The sequence below is a fragment of the Chiloscyllium plagiosum genome, chromosome 9 (assembly GCF_004010195.1).
Source record: "Chiloscyllium plagiosum isolate BGI_BamShark_2017 chromosome 9, ASM401019v2, whole genome shotgun sequence".
NCBI lineage: Eukaryota > Metazoa > Chordata > Chondrichthyes > Orectolobiformes > Hemiscylliidae > Chiloscyllium > Chiloscyllium plagiosum.
This window is the reverse complement of record NC_057718.1, coordinates 20,395,591-20,416,385: the sequence shown is the minus strand read 5'-3', so window position 1 is coordinate 20,416,385 and position 20,795 is coordinate 20,395,591. Positions and strand designations below refer to the sequence as shown.

General features: G+C 40.8%; 2 protein-coding genes across 6 annotated transcripts in view; one reads left to right on the top strand and one right to left on the bottom strand.

The window, feature by feature from the left end:
- hyls1 (HYLS1 centriolar and ciliogenesis associated) overlaps positions 1-3,739 on the bottom strand; it is a 35,396-nt gene extending 31,657 nt beyond the window's left edge. Inside the window, exons 1-2 of one of the 2 annotated variants that reach the window (XM_043695525.1) lie at positions 3,604-3,739; positions 3,303-3,404 (exon numbers count right to left, since the gene is read on the bottom strand). In XM_043695525.1, the coding sequence (XP_043551460.1) occupies positions 3,303-3,402 (100 nt within the window). In that variant the 5' untranslated portion in view covers positions 3,403-3,404; positions 3,604-3,739. Of the gene's footprint in view, positions 1-3,302; positions 3,407-3,603 lie in introns of those variants that run through there. The other variant, XM_043695527.1, reaches the window with a different exon arrangement.
- An 80-nt stretch (positions 3,740-3,819) lies between these two features.
- The window catches only part of edaradd (EDAR-associated death domain), a 67,912-nt gene continuing 50,936 nt past the window's right edge, over positions 3,820-20,795 (top strand). For 2 of the 4 annotated variants that reach the window (XM_043695532.1, XM_043695531.1), the window contains exons 1-2: positions 3,820-4,023; positions 16,597-16,751. In XM_043695532.1, the coding sequence (XP_043551467.1) occupies positions 16,727-16,751 (25 nt within the window). In that variant the 5' untranslated portion in view covers positions 3,820-4,023; positions 16,597-16,726. Of the gene's footprint in view, positions 4,024-16,596; positions 16,752-17,727; positions 18,424-20,795 lie in introns of those variants that run through there. The other 2 variants (XM_043695530.1, XM_043695529.1) reach the window with 1 other exon arrangement.

Sequence of the window (20,795 nt, the reverse complement as noted above, 5' to 3'; positions counted from 1 at the left end):
AGCCCAACAAATCCACAATGAACCTCCGAAGAGAAACCTACCCAGATCCATTCCCCTACCTTATATTTACCTCTGACTAATGCACCTAACCTACACATCCCTGAACACTGGGCAATTTGGCATTGCCAATTCACCTAACCTGCACAACTTTGGATTGCAGGCTTTTTTCTCAGGGCACCCCTGCTCACAAAAGATATGTTGCAGCATTATAGATGATGATGATGATCCAGTGTTGGGTGATGTAGGAAAATTGAGAAACAATCAATTTGTGCTCAACTCAGTTTTTCATTGAATCATAACTGTTAAAACTTAGAGTCATAGAGATGTACAGCATGGAAACAGACCCTTCAGTCAACCCGTCCATGGCGACCAGATCCCAACCCAATCTAGTCCCACCTGCCAGCACACAGCCCATGTCCCTCCAAATCCTTCCTATTCATACACCCATCCAAATCCCTCTTAAATGTTGCAATTGTACCAGCCTCCACCACCTCTGGCAGCTCATTCCATACATGTGCCACCCTCTGTGTGAAAATGTTGCCCCATAGGTCTCTTTCATATCTTTCCCCTCTCACCCTAAACCTCTAGTTCTGGACTCCCTGACCCCGAGGAAAAGACTTTACTTATTTACCCTATCCATGCCCCACATCATTTTGTAAACTTCTATCAGGTCACCCCTCAGCCTCTGACGCTCCAGGGAAAACAGCCCCAGCCTGTTCAGCCTCTCCCTATAGCTCAAATCCTCAAACCCTGGCAACATCCTTGTAAATCTTTTCTGAACCCTTTCAAGTTTCACAACATCTTTCCGATAGGAAGGAGACCAGAACTGCGCGCAATATTCCAACAGTGGCCTAACCAATGTCCTGTGCAGCCACAACATGACTTCCCAACTCCTGTACTCAATACTCTGACCAATAAAGGAAAGCATACCAAATGCTTTCTTCACTATCCTATCTACCTATGACTCCACTTTCAAGGAGCTATGAACCTGCACTCCAAGGTCTCTTTGTTCAGCAACACTCGGATCTTACCATTAAGTGTATAAGCCCTGCAAAGATTTGCTTTCCCAAAATGCAGCACCTTGCATTTATCTGAATTAAACTCCATCTGCCACTTCTCAGCCCATTGGTCCATCTGGTCAAGATCCTGTTGTAATCTGAGGTAATCCTCTTCGCTGTCCACTACACCTCCAATTTTGGCGTCTTCTGCAAACTTATTAACTGTACCTCTTATGCTCGCATCCAAATGACAAAACGTAAGGGACCCAGCACCAAGCCTTGTGGCAATCCACTGGTCACAAGCCTCCAGTTTGAAAAACAACCCTCCACCACCACCCTCTGTCTTTTCCTTTTGAGCCAGTTCTGAATTCAAATGGCTAGTTCTCCCTATATTCCATGAGAACTAACCTTGCTAATCAGTCTCCCATGGGGAACCTTGTCGAACGCTTACTGAAGTCCATGTAGATCACATCTACTGCTCTGCCCTCATCAATCCTCTTTGTTACTTCTTCAAAAAATTCAATCAAGTTTGTGAGACATGATTTTCCACACACAAAGCCATGTTGACTATCCCGAATCAGTCCTTGCCTTTCCAAATACATGTGCATCCTGTCCCTCAGGATTCCCTCCAACAACTTGCCCACTACCGAGGTTAGGCTCACCAGTCTATAGTTCCCTGACCTGTCCTTACCACCCTTCTTAAACAGTGGCACCACGTTAGCCAACTTCCAGTCCTCCGGCACCTCACCTGTGACTATCGATGATACAAATATCTTAGCAAGAGGCCCAGCAATCACTTCCCTTGCTTCCCATAGAGTTCTCGGGTACACCTGATCAGGTCCTGGGGATTTATCCACCTTTATGCGTTTCAAGACATCCAGCATTTCCTCCTCTGTAATATGGACATTTTGCAAGATGTCACCATCTATTTCACTACAGTCTATATCTTCCATTTCCTTTTCCACAGTAAATACTGATGCAAAATACTCATTTAGTATCTTCCCCCATTTTCTGCAGCTCCACACAAAGGCTGCTTTGCTGATCTTTGAAGGGCCCTATTCTCTCCCTAGTTTCCCTTTTGTCCTTAATGTATTTGTAAAAACTCTTTGAATTCTCCTTAATTCTGTTTGCCAAAGCCATCTCATGTCTCCTTTTTGCCCTCCTGATTTCCCTCTTAAGTATACTCCTACTTCCCTTATACTCTAAGGATTCACTTGATCTATACTGTCCATACCTTACATATGCTTCCTTCTTTTTCTTAACCAAACTCTCATTTTTTTTTTTAAACTCATCCACCATTCCATATACCTACCAGCCTTTCTTTTCACTCTACCAGAAATATACTTTCTCTGGATTCTCGTTATCTCATTTCTGAAGGCTTCCCATTTTCCAGCCATCCCTTTACCTGCGAACATCTGCCTCCAATCAGCTTTCAAAATTTCTTGCCTAATACCGCCAAAATTGGCCTTTCTCCAATTTAGAACTTCAACTTTTAGATCTGGTCTATCCTTTTCCATAATTATTTTAAATCTAATAGAACTATGGTCGCTGGCCCCAAAGTGCTCCCCCACTGACACCTCAGTCACCTGCCCTGCCTTATTTCCCAAGAGTAGGTCAAGTGTTGCACCTTCTCTAGTAGGTACATCCACATACTGAATCAGAAAATTGTCTTGTACACACTTAACAAATTTCTCTCCATCTAAACCCTTAACACATTGGCAGTCCCAGTCTATGTTTGGAAAGTTAAAATCCCCTACCATAACCACCCTATTATTCTTATAGATAGCCGAGATCTCCTTACAAGTTTGTTTCTCAATTTCCCTTGGACTATAATACAATCCCAATAAGATTATCATCCCTTTCTTATTTCTCAGTTCCACCCAAATAACTTCCCTGGATGTATTTCCAGGAATATCCTCCCTCAGCACAGCTGTAATGCTATCCCTTATCAAAAAGGCCACTCCCCCTCCTCTCTTGCCTCCCTTTCTATCCTTCACAAAACCCTTCACTCTATTTAATGTTAGGATCCTGCAATCAGACGGCGATGTTCCTCCTTTCCTCTACATCTTCACTCTGGTCAGAACAGGAATGGTCACAGTTCGAAACAATCCATCAATACTTCAAAGTGTCCATTTGATCAAAGTACGATGGCAAAATCCCAATCATTACGGCCAGCTGAATGAAAGGAGTAAAATGAAATCTCGATTCATCAGTTAAATTCTGATGACAGTATTAAACAAAACAAAAAACCCACATGAGAAGCTATTTCCTGTGTCTACAGCTGGTCGTGAGGCAGCTTCTTACCTTTTCTGAACTCTCGAAGTTGATGCTCTGGGACATTGCGGTAGCCCAACAAATCCAATTGCTCACGAATATCCTGGTCTGTAAAATCGAGTCCTGCCATTGCTGGAGACAAAATAAAAATGTCATTTTAGCATCACAGTGTCATAATTCAAGACTGAGAAAATTAAAACCAGAGAAGAAATTATCTTCAGAAGGACCTATCCAACAGCCAGATCTCCACAATGACAGACGCAGCTAGTCCACCGTTCCTCAAACTAATTAAACCCCACCCCCGTTTAAATGCCTTGACTTGAACACCCACCTCTAGCCCAAATCCACCAGCAGCTCTAACTGGACGCTATGATACATCCTTCTTCCCGCCGCCGTCTGGAGTCACAACGGTCTCCCCGCGCGGCCCAAGTCGCGGGAACCTTCCAACTGTTCAAACAGCGACCGTTAAAAACAAAAGCCAAAAAAACGCATCAACTTAGCGATGCAATCAGAGGTGGTCTCCGCCGAAGGCGCCATCTCCCGGTCAGGAGCAACTCTTCTCACCCGCCCTGTCAAACTTTCGCCCAGTTGTCTGCTTGCGTGAAACTTTATTTTTCACGCCAAAAAAAATATTTTTGAAGATCTAAGCAAACACTGGAAGATAGTTTACACTTGACGATGACTGTCTATAAATCGCAAATGTTGTTGGTTGAGAGAACTAAATGTTGGCACACGGCAGCTGCTTTTATTGGTACGTCGCTTCTTTCCATTTTATCAGTTAGCTGAGGTTCAGAGTTTAAACTTCTCATGTAAAACATGTTCGATTCAATAACGCAACAATCCCTTAATTCTAGAGGCGTAAAAATATTTTAAAACCAACTTGTTTATACATCTTATGACACACCCATCCAGTGCATGGCCCAAGAGTTAAGACATTACCACTGGAGGCCCCCATTCCATAGGTTTAAAGATTGCCTATTAATAGAATAAGAGCTGAAAATGTGTTGCTGGAAAAGCGCAGCAGGTCAGGCAGCATCCAAGGAGCAGGAGAATCGACGTTTCGGGCATAAGCCCTTCTTCAAAGAACAGAAACAGGCCATTCAGTCCGAAAGTTTGTGTTGATATTTTATATGATGGATTTGAGTCTCTCTTATTCTATTTATCTTATCTCAAATTTTCAGAATATCTGTTCCTTTTTCTCTGGGAACAGGATCTTTAAAAATTAGAAACAGAGTGTATTTCACTTTGTGAGGAAAACCAAAACTGGAAGTCATCAATGTAAGATAGTTACCTTTTAGTCAAATAGAGAATTCTGAAGAAATTGTGTTACCCAAAGAGTGGTAAAAAATGGACAATTCCGTACCACAGAGTAATTGAGGCAAATATTATTTACGTGTGTCATTGGGGTGTATGCTGCACCTTTAAGAGAGTGGGTCAGGTAAACCAGATGGGGCAGCTGGGGACAGTCTAGATTAGATTGTGCAGCTGTAAAGATATGAAATAAACTCTGCCTGGTTCAAGTTTCTACAGGAAGAAAGTGAGGACCAGAGATGCTGGACATCAGAGTTGAAGAATGTCATGCTGGAAAAGCACAGCCAGTCAGGCAGCATCTGAGGAGCAGGAGAATTGACATTTTGAGCATAAACCCATCATCAGGCATGAGACTTGTGGCCTAAGGGGGCTGAGTCTTAAATGGGAGGGGGGGGGGGTGTGGGACTGGGGCGGAGCAGGTATGGAAGGTAGCTGGGAATGTGATAGGTAGATGAACTGGGATGAAGGTGATAGGTTGGAACGGATAGGTGGGCAGGAAGATGGAGAGGTAGGACAGTTCAAGAGGGCGGTGTTGATTTGGAAGGTTGGATCTGGGATAAGGTGGGAGAGGGGAAATGAGGAAACTGGTGAAATCCATATCTGTATGGTTGGATGGTCCCAAGGCATTCTATCCTTCATCTACCTATCACATTCCCAGCTACTTTTCCCCCAGCCCCACCCCCTTCCCATTTATCTCTCAGCTACCTTGGGCCACAAACCTCATTCTTGATGAACGGTTTAGGCTTGAAACATTGATTCTCCTGCTTCTCAGATGCTGCCTGACCAGCTGTGCTTTTCCAGCACCACATTCTTCAATTGAAGTTTCTACAGGAATATCTTGTGGTCTTTTTATAATTTATAATCAATCCCAAACATCATAACTGGCAACAAGGCTGATTCACTGCCCATTAACTTGTGTGCTGCTGGACTTTGCAAACGGTGTGGTCTTGTGGAGGTAGCATGCTAGACTTGCTGGGAGACAGACCAAAACATAAGGAAGCGGCCGTGAGGAGATGTAGGATATTCACCAGGGAACGGGGCAAGAGTGGTTGTCATGAAAGGACTTGGGCAGCAGCTAATGGCTGAAAAGGGGAGTACTCCATCGAAGAGTTTACCGACAGTGTTTGCAGAGAGCATTCACCGAGGGGACTCAGTTGTGACGGTCTACCTCTTGGACTTGGACTTGAGTAGTGGGAAACATTCCCACCATTGGGAAATCAAAATGGCAAGCCAATTTGTAGCAATGGAAATATTTCACAAAGAGACAGAAAGTTGGATTCTGTACACCAAATGTTTTAATGAATACTTCAGGGCAAACAAAGTGGCTAAAAATTTAATAGAACTGGTTTTGTTGAGCATCATCAGGAACAAGACCTTGTCAATTTTAAGGAGTCTGCTGCAAAAAGCAGGGGAAGACCTGTAAAGAACGATGTAAAATGTTGGAAAGATCTTTTACACAAAAGCCACTGATTATCATGGAATGTTTCTATTTTTATAAAGGGTACAACAGGAAGGAGGGTCCATTGCCTAATTCATAGACGTCTTAAAAGAGTTAGCAGAAAATCATGAATTCAGATGGTTCTTCCTGGATGCCTTGTGGGACTGAGGTTTGAGGCCTCCAACATGAAGGCAATCAACAGAGCTCCTAACAAAGAGAAAACTGATGGAGTTGGTAGCTAGTTCGGTAACAGTGCACTGGTGCATAAAGTAATGGAAGGAGAAAGTGAGGTCTGCAGATGCTGGAGATCAGAGTTGAAAATGTGTTGCTGGAACAGCGCAGCAGGTCAGGCAGCATCCAGGGAACAGGAGAATCGACGTTTCGGGCATAAGCCCTTCTTCATGCCCGAAACGTCGATTCTCCTGTTCCCTGGATGCTGCCTGACCTGCTGCGCTGTTCCAGCAACCCATTTTCAGCATAAAGTAATGGAAGTTTGGCAGCGTGTGCTACTAAACAGAGAATGTGTTGATGTGGCAGGTTTGGCTACAAGAAGTAACAATATTGGACTGGAGAAATCTAGTGCTGAAAATGTAAAAAAGTTGGCCAAATTGCACAAAATTGCAGGTTACAACCCAAACAAGAAAGAGAAGTCAAAAAGAAACAATTCTGAGGACAAGGCATAAGGTACATGTTGTCAGCCAGGGAGTATACAGGGAGTCAGCTGGGACTGTAGAAGAAGCATAAGATCCAGAGTCAGCAGAGAATTGGTTAAACTTATGTTGGTACAGGGTGAAGCAAATGTTTTTGGGTTCTTCCCAAATTAGAAGGGAAGACCGTAAAGATGTAAGTGGATATGAGCATAGGGGTGTCTCTGATTCCCAAGTCACTCAACATCGAGAAGTGAAGGGCACTACCATTGAAAGGTGCAAAGATTACACTCTGGACATGCATAGAACAAGTGATGCCACTGAAAGGTTATTTCACCTTACGAAGGATGAAAGTACTGTTAAAGGACTAGTGTGCAGAAAATTATATGTACTCGAAGGCCAATATTGTGGATTGTTCTGAAGCTCTTGGATACAAAAATTAAAGTTGCATTGTGCATGATGAATTGTGGTGTCATTAAGATCACAGTCAACAAAGCCCTGAGTGCAGATCAATATCCATTTTCACTCCTAAAAGACCTATTTAGTGGACTGGCAAGGGGAAAAGAAGAAAAAAGCCTACTTACAGGGTTGTGAAGGAGTCTCAGCTGTTATTGATGACAATGACACACTTTTGCACTGCATGTGAGTTCCTTTGGCACCAGATCAGTGCTGGCTTTATTCCAGAGGGTCGTGAACTAGATTTTAAGTGGATTGCCAAAAGTCCTGTCTTAAATCTACACAATATTTTGGTCGCTAACTCCTCCAAGGAACAGCTTTTGAGAAACCTAGAAGAAACCCTAAATGGTCACAATAGCATGCTTTTCTAGTAAAAATGGAGAAATGAGTTTTCTTAACGACTTCATTCAGTACCAGGGCCATGTAATCAAAAGTAAGGGATTACACAATGATGCCAAGAAGGTGGAGGCTATCATGAAAACTCCTGGATGAGAGAATGTGTCTCAACTGACATAATTCTTGTGACTAAGGCGAGCTCGTTTTGGATCTGGCAACCGTGCTAAAACCCTTCTATCAGTTTCTAGGAAAGCAGTGGCCATTGGAAATTAATCCTAGAATCTGAGCGGTCTTACTAGCATGTGAAGCAAGCTTAAAAATGTTAGAAGTGTTAACTTATTTCAACCCAAAGTTACCACTACAGTTAGTGTGTGACGCTGCACTTTGGTAAATCTTACTGAATGGAGAGGAAGGGCCCATCGTGTTTGCATTGAGTCATGAATTAAATTGGAGGAGAATTATGCCTGTGATGATACTATGTCTTTAAGAGGTGTATTTTGTCCTGGTTTGTTTTAAGAGGTTGAGACAGAGTTATCAAGTGGTCTGTTCCAAACCAATACAGTAAACAGCTTGTGAGGCTTTGGTTTTTTTTGTTGAAGTTGAAACACTAGAAGCAGGATGAAGGCATGGGGTCAAACTCCCACAGAACCAGGATTTTAGTTTAACTTTCAGTTGTTGCTGGGGTCTTGAAGCTGGATGCGTAAGCTATTATTCCTCTCTCTATTACAGCAAAAAGCTGGGTTCTCTCTTGGAATTCTGTCTTTTGAGGGATAGAATTCCAAAGGCAAACAATCCTCTGAGAGAAAAACAAATTTACTTATCTCTGTCCTAAAAGGGTCACACCTAAATTTTAAACTGTACCCCCATGTTCTGAACTCACCCACAAGACAAAATATCCTCGACATACTCACAGGACAGTTCAGAATCTTATAAACTTCAGTCAAGTCACCCCTTCTAAAATCCAGTAGAAACAAGCCAAGTCTTTTCCTCATAAGCCCACCTATTCCTTCCAGGTGTTAGTCTAGTAACCCTTCTTCAAACTGCCTTTCTCACAACTTTACGCATTTTCAAGATGTAGTCTCACCAATGCCTGGTATAACTGAAGCTTTACATATTTTTGTAGAATCAAACAAGTTTGCACTGACCTATCTACACTAATCCCACTTTCCAGAACTTGGCCCATGGTCTTGAATGTTATGATATTTTAAATGCTCATCCACATGTTTTTTGAGGTTGTGAAGTTTCCCAACTCTATGACCCTCCCAAGCAATGCATTCCTGATTCCAACCAACCTGTAGATGAAAAAGGCTTTCCTCAATCCCATCTAAACCTCCTGCCATTCACCCTAAAGTTATGCCTATCATTGACTCTTCATCTAAGGGGAATAGTGACTTCCTATCCATAAATGAAACAAAGGACAGAGTATGGTCCCTTACATCTCTCCCTACCCCCACCCATCACTGTTTTTAATGTCAGCACGACCTTAACAGGCTTTGCTTGTTAATATACAGTTGGCCACACAGGTGTTTTCCTGGTGGTGGGAAAAAAGTCTATTCAAAACCATGTTTTTTTGTCTCACTATATATATTTTTTTAAAAGTCTATTCACAATTGTGTATTTTTTCTCTCTCATTATATACATAAAAACAAAAGACTGAATATATTGGAAATCTGAAGCAAAAAACAGAAATTGCTGCAAAAACTGTGGGTCTGGCAGCATTTGTCGAGAGAAAGTAGAGTTAACATTTCGAGTCCAGTGACTCTTCCTCAGAATTGATGCCAGACCTGCTGAGTTTCTCCAGCAATTTCTGTTTTTGTTTTTGTTCCTATCCACCCTGTCCATGCCCCTCATAACCTTTATGCCTTAATCAGGTGCCCCCTTAGCCTTCTCTGCTACAAAGAAAACAATCCAAACCTATCCAGCCTATTTTCATAGCTACAAAGCTCTAACCTAGGCAACGTCCTGATGAATCTCCACTGCACTCCACCCTTCCGCCCACCCACCAAACAATGTAATCACATCCTTCCTATAGTGTGGTGACCAGAACTACACACAGTACTCCAACTGTGGCCTTACCAATGTTTATGTTCAATTCTCACAATGTAAATGATTGCATTCCATTAGCCTTTTAAATTACTTGCTGTACCTGTACACTAACCTCTATGACTCATGCACTGGAACACCTCGTACCTGAGAATTCTGCACTCATTCTCTGTTCAAATAATTGTTAATTTTTTTTTCCTGCCAAAGGGATCAACTTAGACAAGCAGGAGGCTTCATATTTTCCCACATTATATTCCATCTGGCAGATTTTGCCCAATCACTCAACCTATATATATCAGTCTGCATCCTCCGTACATTCTCCTCATAACATACTTTCCTACTTACCTTTGTGTCATCTGCAAATTTAGCTTCCAATGTCTTCACTGCCCTCATCTGGGCCATTGATATAAATTACAAAAAGTTGAGACAACAGCACAGATCCCTGTAGATTCCTACTCATCATATCCTGCCAAGTCTGAAAAAGACACAGTAATGCATTATCTCTGTTTTCTGTCAGCCAGCCAATCTTCTACCTATGCTAATATGTTATCCTCAAAAGCTACAAGATGTTATAAGCATCTTAACGTGTATGAAGGACTTTCCTCTCAACCCCTCCCCCACCCAAGACCTGGTGACCCTCAGGTTAAACCATCATCAGTTATCTCTCTCCAATGAGAGCGGTTATATGGTCCGGTATGACTACGGCACCTTTACCTCGTTACATGCCATCAAGAAGTCCAAATAAAGAATGCCTACAGGCTGCCCTTTTCCATAGCATTTGTTATTGCTTCACAGAACATTTTTAAAAGCAGCTATAGAAAAATCTAAGGAGGAGAATGTGAATCTGATAAGTTAATTGCAAGATCTAAGGAGCAATCAGTAACCAAAGATGGGAAAATTTTGAAATTTAGAATGCAAATGTAAAGTTGTCAAACTTTGTGTAAGAGTTCCATGCATAAATCTGAAACAAAGACAACTGAACTGATAAAACTGAAGAAAAAGATCAAACCTGAAAAGGAATTGGACCATGAGTATCACAGCAGTAATCAGAGATGAAATTACTGAAGGATCATTCAGTGAGCCTTTGTGGGTGAGCTAAGAAATAAGAAGGGGATGGTGTCATTTTTGGGGTTGTCCTACAGGTCCCCAAGTAGTCAACGGGAATTAGAGGAACAAATATGCATGGAGACTGAGGAGACTTGCAGGAGTAATAGGGTTGTCATAGTAGGGGATTTTAATTTTCCTAACATGGACGGGGACTGCCAGAGCGTTAAGGATTTAGATGGGGTGGAATTTGTTAAGTGCATTCAGGAAAGTTTCCTCAAGCAGCATACACAAGGTCCTATTTGGGAAGGGGCAAAACTCGACCTACTGTTGGGAAATAGGGCAGGACAGGTGACGGAGGTGACAATGGGGGAGCACTTTGGGACCAGTGACCATAGTTCTATTTGTTATGGACCAGGCCAGACCCCCTCAAAACATTTCAAGAAAATAGCCCCGATCATAACTTTGCTAGTTGTTTTAAGTATGTGTAACCTGGATATTCAAGGATTGATGCAGCTGGCCAAACCACTTAGTTTTAAACAAAACAGAATTTATTTACAAGATTACTAAATGAAACACAAACAAAAAAGAACAGAATGCTGAATAACTTAACCTATCTGGAAACCAACAGATTATCCCAACTTAATGATGCTGTTCCCAATACTTGAAACAATCCCCACAAACACCATTTGGCACAAAAGTTAAAGTCAAGCACAGGGTCTTACAGGAGAGATGCCAGAGAGAGAGAGTACCAGAATGGACCTGTTTGTTTGGGTCCAGCAGCTTCAAAACCGCCTAACTTTTTTCAGTGAATAGCCACACTGCCAAAAAAAACACCAAATCAAACCAGAGAAAAGCTGAGCTGGGAGAACTCGCCATTCCCCTTTCACTGTACAAATGTTTTTTTTTAAACTTGAAAGCTTTCCCTGAGGCAGTATCTGTTAGCTATAACTAAATTAGCCCTAAAACCCTTCAACTTAGACTTTTTGGAGTCTGTGTGTTTTATGGCTTCTGTGAAATAAAACCTAAGGACAACATAACCATGTTAAAGGAGCAGCAATGCCACACTATTAATTTTAAAATAGTTATAGAGAGGGATAAAATTGGCCCACAGGTTCGAGTTCTAAATTGGGGCAAGGCGAGTTTGATGGAGTTAGATAGGAGCTTGCAGGTGTTGATTGGACTAGTTTGTTTGCAGGTAAAGGGACTTCTGGCAAGTGAGAGGCCTTTAAATGTGAGATAGCTAGAGTTCAAAATCTATATGCTCCTGTGAGGGTGAAGGGCAAAGTTGGCAGGAATAGGGAACCCTGGGTGACAAGAGATACTGAGGCTTTGACCAGAAAAAAGGAGACGTGGCTCAGGTACAGGCAGCTGGGATCAAGGGAATCCTTGAAGGTATACAGGGAATGCAGGAGTTTACTGAAGAAGGAAATCAGGAGGGTGAAAAGGGGGCATGAGATAGATTAGGGTGAATCAAAGAGGTACTTTCAATATATTAAAGGAGGCAGAATAGCGAGAGAGAGAATAGGGCCCCTCAAGGACCAAAGTAGACATGTAGGTGTAGAACTGCACGAGATGAGCGAGGTTCTCAATGAGTATTTCTGCCCTGTGTTTACCATGGAGAAAGACATGAAGACTTAGGAACTTGGAGAAGTTAGTGGTGATATCTTGGGGACAGGAGAAAGTGAGGACTGCAGATGCTGGAGATCAGAGCTGAAAATGTGTTGCTGGAAAAGCGCAGCAGGTCAGGCAGCATCCAAGGAACAGGAGAATCGACATTTTGGACTTATGCCCGAAACGTCGATTCTCCTGTTCCTTGGATGCTGCCTGACCTGCTGCGCTTTTCCAGCAACATATCTTTGGGACAGTCCACATCATAGCAGAGGAGGCATTGGTTGTATTAGAATGTATAAAAGTGGATAAATCTCCAGGTCCTGACCAGGTATATCCCAACCAGAACACTGTAAGAGGCCAGAGAAGAAATTGTGGGAGGCTCTGGCATTTCTGCATCATCGTTAGCCTCGGGTGAGGTCACAGAAGACTGGAGGATAGCGAATGTTGTACCATTTTCAAGAAGGGCTGAAAAGAAAAGCTTAAGAACTATAGACCAGTAAGCTTAACATCTGTGGTAGGTAAGTTACTTGAGAAGATTCTGAGGATAAGATATACATGCATTTGGAAGTACAGGGTTTGATTAGGAATAGTCAGCATGGCTTTGTGATTGGGAGATCATGCCTCATAAATTTGCTAGACTTCTTTGAATAAGTGACCAGGAAAGTTGACGAGGGCAAGGTGTCAGTAAGGCCTTTGACGGGTTCCATATGGTAGGCTGCTCTGGAAGGCTAGATTCCAATGGAATCCAGGCCAACCTGGCAAACTGGATACAAAATTGGCTTGATGGTAGGAAGCAGAGGGTAATAGTGGAAGGATACTTGTTGGACTGGAGGCCTGTGACTAGTGGAGTGCCTCAGGGGTTGGTGTTGGGCCCATTACTGTTTGTTATCTATATCAATGATTTGGATGAGAATGTACAAGGCATGACTAATAAGTTTGTTGATGACACTAAAATAGAGAGTATCATAGACAGTGAGGAAGATTATCAGAAATTGTAACAAGACCTTGATTAGCTGTGCAAGTGGGGTGAGAAATGGCAAATGGAATTTAATATAGGTAAGTGTGAGATCTTGTATTTTGGAAAGTCAAATCAAGGTAGGAGATTCATAGTGAATGGTAGGGCCTTAAGGAGTGTAGTACAACAGAGGGATCTTGGAGTTCAGATTCATTGTTCTCTGAAAGTGGAGTCACAGGTAGACAGGGCAGTGAATAAAGCTTTTGGCACACTGGCCTTCATCAGTCAGGGCGTTGAATGTAGAGATTGGGAAGTTATGTTGCAGTTATACATAATGTTGGTGGGGCCGCACTTGGAGTATTGTGTTAAATTTTGGTCACCTTATTATAGAAAGGATGTAATTAAACTAGAAAAAGTACAGAAGAAATTTATAAGGATGTTGCCTGGATTCAATGGTCTGAGTTATAGGGAGAGGTTGGATAAGCTAGGACTTTTTTTTAAGGGCAAAGGAGGCTGAGGGGGGACCTTATATGATCATGAGAGGCATAGAAAGGGTGAATGTACTCAGTCTTTTTCCAGGGTTGGGGAATCAAGGACTAAGGGCATCAGTTTAAAGTTACAGGGAAAAGAATAAAAGGGAACCTGAGAGGCAACTTTTTTTACACCGAGGGTGGTACGTATATGGAATGAGCTGCCAGGGGAAGTGGTTGAGGCAAGGACATTAACAATATTAAAAAGGCATTTGAATAAATACATGGATAGGAAAGGATTAGAAGGATATAGGCCAAGTGCAGGGAAGTGGGGTTAGCGTGGATGAACATTTTGGTCAGCATGGATCAGTTTGGGCCAAAGGGTTTGTCTCTGTGCTGTAAGACTCTATGACTTTATGACTCTATGAGAAAGTAATACAAATGTTTGTAGGAAATTATGTAAGAAGTGGAAATTATGTCTTCACTTTTGAGGAACCAACTGGAAGAAAATGAATGTGGACAATGGCACATCACTGAAACAGACTAGAAAATGATTTGAGTAAAAAGATCAAAATTCCTTTGCTGCAGATTTATTCATCCAGAACAAGAAAATCTGTTAAAGAGGAAGTGATTGAAAAAGGTAATTGACGCCGGATCTACAGCAATGCATTTGACTCTTAACTGCCCTCTGAAATGGTCTAGCAAGCCTTTGAATTGTATCAAACAGCTGCATATTCTAAAGAAAGAAGCCATGTCAACAGCACTGTTTTGAAAGGTGGCATCATCCAAACAGATACGACTTAGGAAAAAGGAACTGGGAGAATGGAGTGGAATCCTTGCAGGACATGGAGTGGAGAGAACTGTAATGAAGGAGCTATGGGACTCAGAATTGTTATGCTGATTGTACAACAATGATTATTAGCTAAAATAAGCGAAGGAAGGTTTGATCTTAAGAGATGATTTGAAACACATTTCATTCTATTAATTGTTCGAGATCAATCGGGTAAAATTGATGATATAATAGTTGATTAGAATTCCATTTGTATTTTCTGGTCTCTCCATCATTGTCACTGCAAACAACAATAAAAGTATAATTTATAAAATTTTCAGTCCTTCATAGAATCAAGTATTTACATGTTCTTTATCAATAATATTGAGACCACATTTTGGAGAGCAAACGCTGTTGGATAAATAGGGTAAACACATTAGTTATAAGTTTTTATCATATAATTTGTTGATGCCTCTGTTCAATTAGTTTTGAAATGATTTCAGTCAAATGCAAAAGATAAAACTTACAGATCTGACTACTTTATTGGTAAATTTACATTATTTCAAACAACTGCAGCAACTTTAAATAATATATTAAGTTAAATATATGGCCATTGCTTTTAAAAGAGCTTAAAAATAGCAAGAGTAGACCATACGACTTTTCAAGCCAGCACTGCCATTTGATTTAATCATGGGTGATCTTCTAGATATGAAAAATCTCTCTGCCTTGAGTATGCTCAATGATAGAGCATTTAAAGCCCTTTGAAGTAGAGAATTTCAAAGATTTATACCCTCGGTGTGAAGAAACCTCTCCTCATCTCAGTTCCAAATGAGCAATTTCTTGTCCTGAGACTGTGCCCCACTGTACTCAGTTCCCCAGCAGTGGAAACAACTTCTTGTCAAGCCAACATACCATATGTCTTCCTAATTGCTTGCTGTACCTGCATGCTAAGTTGTTCTTTGTATGAGAACACCCAAGTTTGTCTGAACATCAACATTTAGAGGTTCCACAGCTTTTAAAACATTTTAAGCTTTTGTATTCTTATACAAAAATGAAGGACCACATAAGTTCCCACATTACCTTCCAACTGTCACCTTGATGCCCATTTAAACTATCTGTATTTCATTGCAGCCTCTTTGAGTCCTCCTTATATTCCACCTAGCACTCATTGCATCATCAGCAATTTCGGACATATTAGTCTTATTCTCTTCCTTTAATATGTTTGTAAATGGCTGAGGCCCCAGTGCTGCTCTTGCAGCACTCCACTCATTCCAACATGCCACTTGAGGGTGTCCTATTTATCCCTACATTTTACTTGTTGTCAGTTAACCAATTCTCCATCCATACTAATATATTGCCCTAAACTCTGTGAGCCTTGTGCATTAAGCTATTGTTTGACCCCTTATTCAAGGCTTTTTGAAAATTCCAAAATACTACACGTTTTGTTCCTTTATCTCACTTCATCATCAAAAAACTGTAATAAATTTGTCAAACAAATTTCCTTTTCATTAAAGTATGTTGACTGTCTGATACAATTATTTCTTAAATGCATTGGTCAGTCATAAATTGTCTATTGTAACTTAGTGATTAATTATGAAAGTGAATAAAGTTCAACAGTGCTTTATTTATTTTAAGCAGAACTATAATCTTTGATGGGAGTAGCTGTAATGAACATAAAGTTATTTACAGAATGAGAATAAGAAACAGATGTTAGTAACGTATGATTATGAATTACTTTGTTAAAGTTTGGCAACTCTAGTAGCATTTATCAACTCTACAAATACTGTAGAACATTTTCCATAAATTACACTTTAAATATTTAATGAAGAAAATTTGTTAAATCTTTGTAGCATTTGGTATATGCATATTTATACTGTAATGTTCAAGCCATTACATTTATTATTCCAAAACAAATCTATAAAACTAATCAAAAAATTGTCCAGAGATCAAAACTTATTGCCAACTCTAAATGCCTAGCAGAGACAAAACTGAATTAAAATAAGGATTGCCTAAGTTTTAGCTGATTTGTATATGAGAAATAGCAAATCGCAAATTAAGGCAGAAGGTTTCTTTCTGGACTAGTAATCTACATAATAAACAAGCAAATGGGAGTTAAGATTCTATCATGGCAGTTTGAATTCTGTTTTGGGAAATGGAAATTGAAACTGATGTCATGAAAAGTGTTCATTGTTGTGTAATGTCCAACTGAGTCACTAATGTCCATTTAAATTCTTACTTTAGAGAAAACATGCCATTCTAGTCTGGCCTATGTGGGACACATCAATGTGGTCCATCATTAAGTGCCCTCTGAAGTAGTGAAGCCAGTCAAGTTCATCAAACTATTACTTGGGCACTTGAAAATCAACAATAAATGCCAGCCATAACTGCATCACATGGTAAGAATATCAACTTCAAAACATTTACCTTATTGAGCAAAATTCATTGGATGTAACCCTAAGGATAAGTCACTAAATAAATGTGCAGTTTCTTTTTGCTAACAGATTTCAAACAATTGTGGCATTCCTTTCAGTAAACAAAGGCTGTACAGATCAAAAGAATGGGATAGAAGAGTCACTCACTGAGTGTTTTTAACCATTTTGTTCCCTTTATTAATGTGGCTTGCACATGCCTTAGCACAATTATTTCCCAACTGTCTCATTTCTTTTTAATTATGTCCTGGTTCTGAATCAGTACCTTCTGGGATATGATTTGGAGGTGCCAATATTGGACTGGGATGTACAAAGTTAAAAATCAAGAGGTACACAACCTCTTGATTTTTAACTTTGTACACTCCAGTCCAACACTGGTACCTCCAAATCATATCCCAGAAGGTACTGATTTGTACACAACCACCTGATGAAGGAGCAGTGCTCCGAAAGCTAGTGCTTCCAAATAAACCAGTAGGACTATAACCTGGTGTTGTGTGATTTTTAACTTCTGGGATATAGCATAATTATGAAGCTTTGTGAGATCAACTTTTCCTTAGGCTTGCTTTGAACTGATAAAGGGCTCCGGCCCGAAACATCCTGCTCCTGGGATGCTGCCTGACCTACTGTGCTTTTCCAGCAACCACACTCTGGATTCTGATCTCTAGCATCTGCAATCCTCACTTTCTCCTTGCTTTGAACTAGTTTAATAATGTTACTACATGATCTTGTTCTGGATTACCATAATGGAGGGAAGAACTGCAGCCTATCTATTTGTCCATTTTAATACCAGCATTAAATATCCTAATTATATCATTCTAAACCTAATTTCAAAGAAGCACGACCCAACAAACTGCAGCAAAGGCACTATTCATGAAAGTGAACCACCACCTTCTCGGGTAATTAAGAATGGACAATAAATGTTACCTTTCAATTGCCACTCAGATCAATTTAACAGAGAAGCCTCTGGGTTCCACTTCCAGCTGCATTGGTCCTCCGGGATTCGGACCTTTGGAGGAAAATGCCCAGAAGGAAATGTAGGAGCCTCTCTACTTTGGACAACATGGACAACAAAACAACGTTGGACTGATCTGTGGAATATTTCTGAATATATTCAAACGAATATATTCAAGGTACTCCGGCCACGGGTTTTTCTCAAAACTGTTGATATAAACCGATCGAGATTTCCATCTCGAGGGAGAGAGCAAGGGAAACAACCGAAAACAAATGGACAAGCGATGGAAATTCTTTACACGAAAAATATAAACTTGCACAACGCACACAGGGCTTTGCACGCATCTTTTTCAATGTACTGTACAAATTGGCAGAGTGCGAGCAACAATTTTAGAGTTGCTCTCTGGACACCCCCCCCCCGTCACCTGTTGCCCCGAATTGACAGCTGCAGTTAGTTCACTCCTGTAGGGAGCGCCCATGTACCAGATTCCCTCTGCCTGAGAACATGGTGACCTGCCCAAAGCATCAACTGCCAGGAAGTAGATCCCCACTTCCCGGGGTGTCCTGATTTCCACTGTTACTTTGTTTCATTTACGTCTTTGCGCTTACAGTATCCGTTTCAGCTCACACCATCAGAGTGTGCCCCCAATGGCGACCCTTCAACCAGAAAACGGCCAGATGACCGAAGGTACTGTAAACTTTCACAAGTAATTTTGGGCTTTTTTTGTCTTATCTCCCCAAGTAGTAACTACACAGCAATGCATTTTTTATGTTGTAGTTTCCAGCCATGCAGACTGACATTTGTGCTTCCATCTTTGCTTTACTTCACTCAAGTATGGGTGTTCGATGAAAATTGGAGAACTCACTCAGCATCGGGTATGATCAGTTTTAACTCTGGGAATTTGGTGCATCACGCCAATGGTACTTTTAAACCTCAATTAGCTGCTGAAGTTAGCTGTGAGTGAATTCTGTAAAATTCTGCTGCCGTACGTTTGGTTATAAAGCGTACGATTAAAATATATAACTAAAACAGCTTTTCGACTTCGTTTTAACTTCGTCTTCCTATTTCATCCTTAGAAATACTAAACTATTTGCTTCACATTCGTTTCTTTATTAAATGTTCATAGATTTTTTTCTCAGAATATGCTTGCCAGCTAGCACTTATTCTGTTAATTCGCCGTGATTGTCTAATAAAACAAACGAAATGCATTTTAGCACAATTATAGTTAAACGTGAAAGACCTTTTAAATTGTCTGTATTGTCCGTCCACTCAAGTTCCGGACTCTTAGTTCTGTTTAGGCGTGCGACTCACCTAATGGCACAGCAGTTCAGGCAGCATCCGGGGAGCAGTAAAATCGACGTTTCGGTCAAAAGCCCTGGCTTTTGCCCGAAACGTCGATTTTACTGCTCCCTGGATGCTGCCTGAATTGCTGTGCTCTTCCAGCACCAATAATCCAGAATCTGGTTTCCAGCCAGATTCATTGTTTTTACCTAATGGCAGTCGGGATGAGAATTTCCCGCTTATGCGCTAGAATTGCACTTTGAGTAGCTTCCACCATATAAATATGTTCCTATTTCCCGCAACTCCAACTGAAGTTGGAAGTTTGAGAGATTTAAAGAGCCCCCAAGCTATGCTTGCAGATTTCAGATAAATTCCCCCCAGATCCCTACAGCGACACAGTCTTCCCTTACACCTACAATTTTGTACTTTAATCCTTACATTTAAAGTGAGCAAGATTTTATCTAATTTCAAACCCATGCCCCTTTCACAGAATTGAAATCAGGCTCAGTCTCCTGGAATGGAAATTGAACTTAGAGTTTCTGGTTCAGAAATATAGGCTGTACTGTGTCATAAGATCTCTGATAAACTTGTGTTAAAAGGTGTGATCTGTTAAGGTTCCCTTTGTGGAATTGTGTAACTATTAAAATCAGCTTGACTCAACCATCAGAATTAATCTGTGGTTGTGAATATAACTATTGCCATGGGTTACTTTACTATGTTAATATTTTTGTAAGCATGGAAGTTATTTCCCTGTTTTTTTTTTGGCTTCACATTCTTTTCAAGCTGCCAGTGTAAATCTGTGTAACTTCAGATAGAGTACAATTATAGCAGCTATGTGACAAGGTAATGACAGTACCCTTCAAAGGAACAAGTTATCAAGTTCACCAAAATGTCCAAGGGTTAAAGAAAGTGAGTGAGTTCTATCAGCAATCTGAATTCTGGATGCAGAATGCCATAATTGGCTCAAGGATGACTCTGAAGACACCAACAGAGAAGTCATTGCCATATATTGAAAGGATTCCATTTACCCAAGATACAGTTTGTTTGTGATACCAACCAGAAAATCCTGCTGGTTACAATCTAGCATGCAGTGGAATTACAAATGATGAATTTATTTTTTTACAACTTTTCCATGAGCATGATCATGTGAATGGATGGATCCTAGGAGACAAAACCTTGGCTCATAATCCCACTGAAACCTCAGGCAGATACATCCTGGTTGTAGCAGTCAGAAAGCCTATCCTGAAAAGGAGCATCGAGATGCAAAGAATATAGTTCATTGTCTGGGTAGATCTGGCAGAGTACTTCATTACTTAGCCCAAAGCATGGATTCTGATTGCGTGTATGATTTCTTGGAATCATGGCTGGGAAATGTAGTTAAATATAAATTAACCATGATCTAATTGAATTACTTGGCTTAAGAGGCAGAAAGGCCTGCTCCTGTGGCAATGTTTCTATGCTGCACTCTTCATAATTTTACACTCCAGGAAAACCAATAATACAATGTCGATGACAATATCCAGGAAGATAATCACTTCAACAAATCATACCTAACAGCTGCGAAGGTCACCAAAGCTGGATTCCAAAGGAGGTGATTATGCAATGGTAGCTGACCTCCCCATGTTACACCCTTGGCATCTTCTATGCCAGTCAAGAGAGTGATCTTCCGTGAAACCACTATCTACTATAATACATGAGTATCTCAACATAATTTTGTTTGCTGAGAATAGAAGTACACGCCAAATTATTACACATTTTTTCTGAATGATTTTAAACAC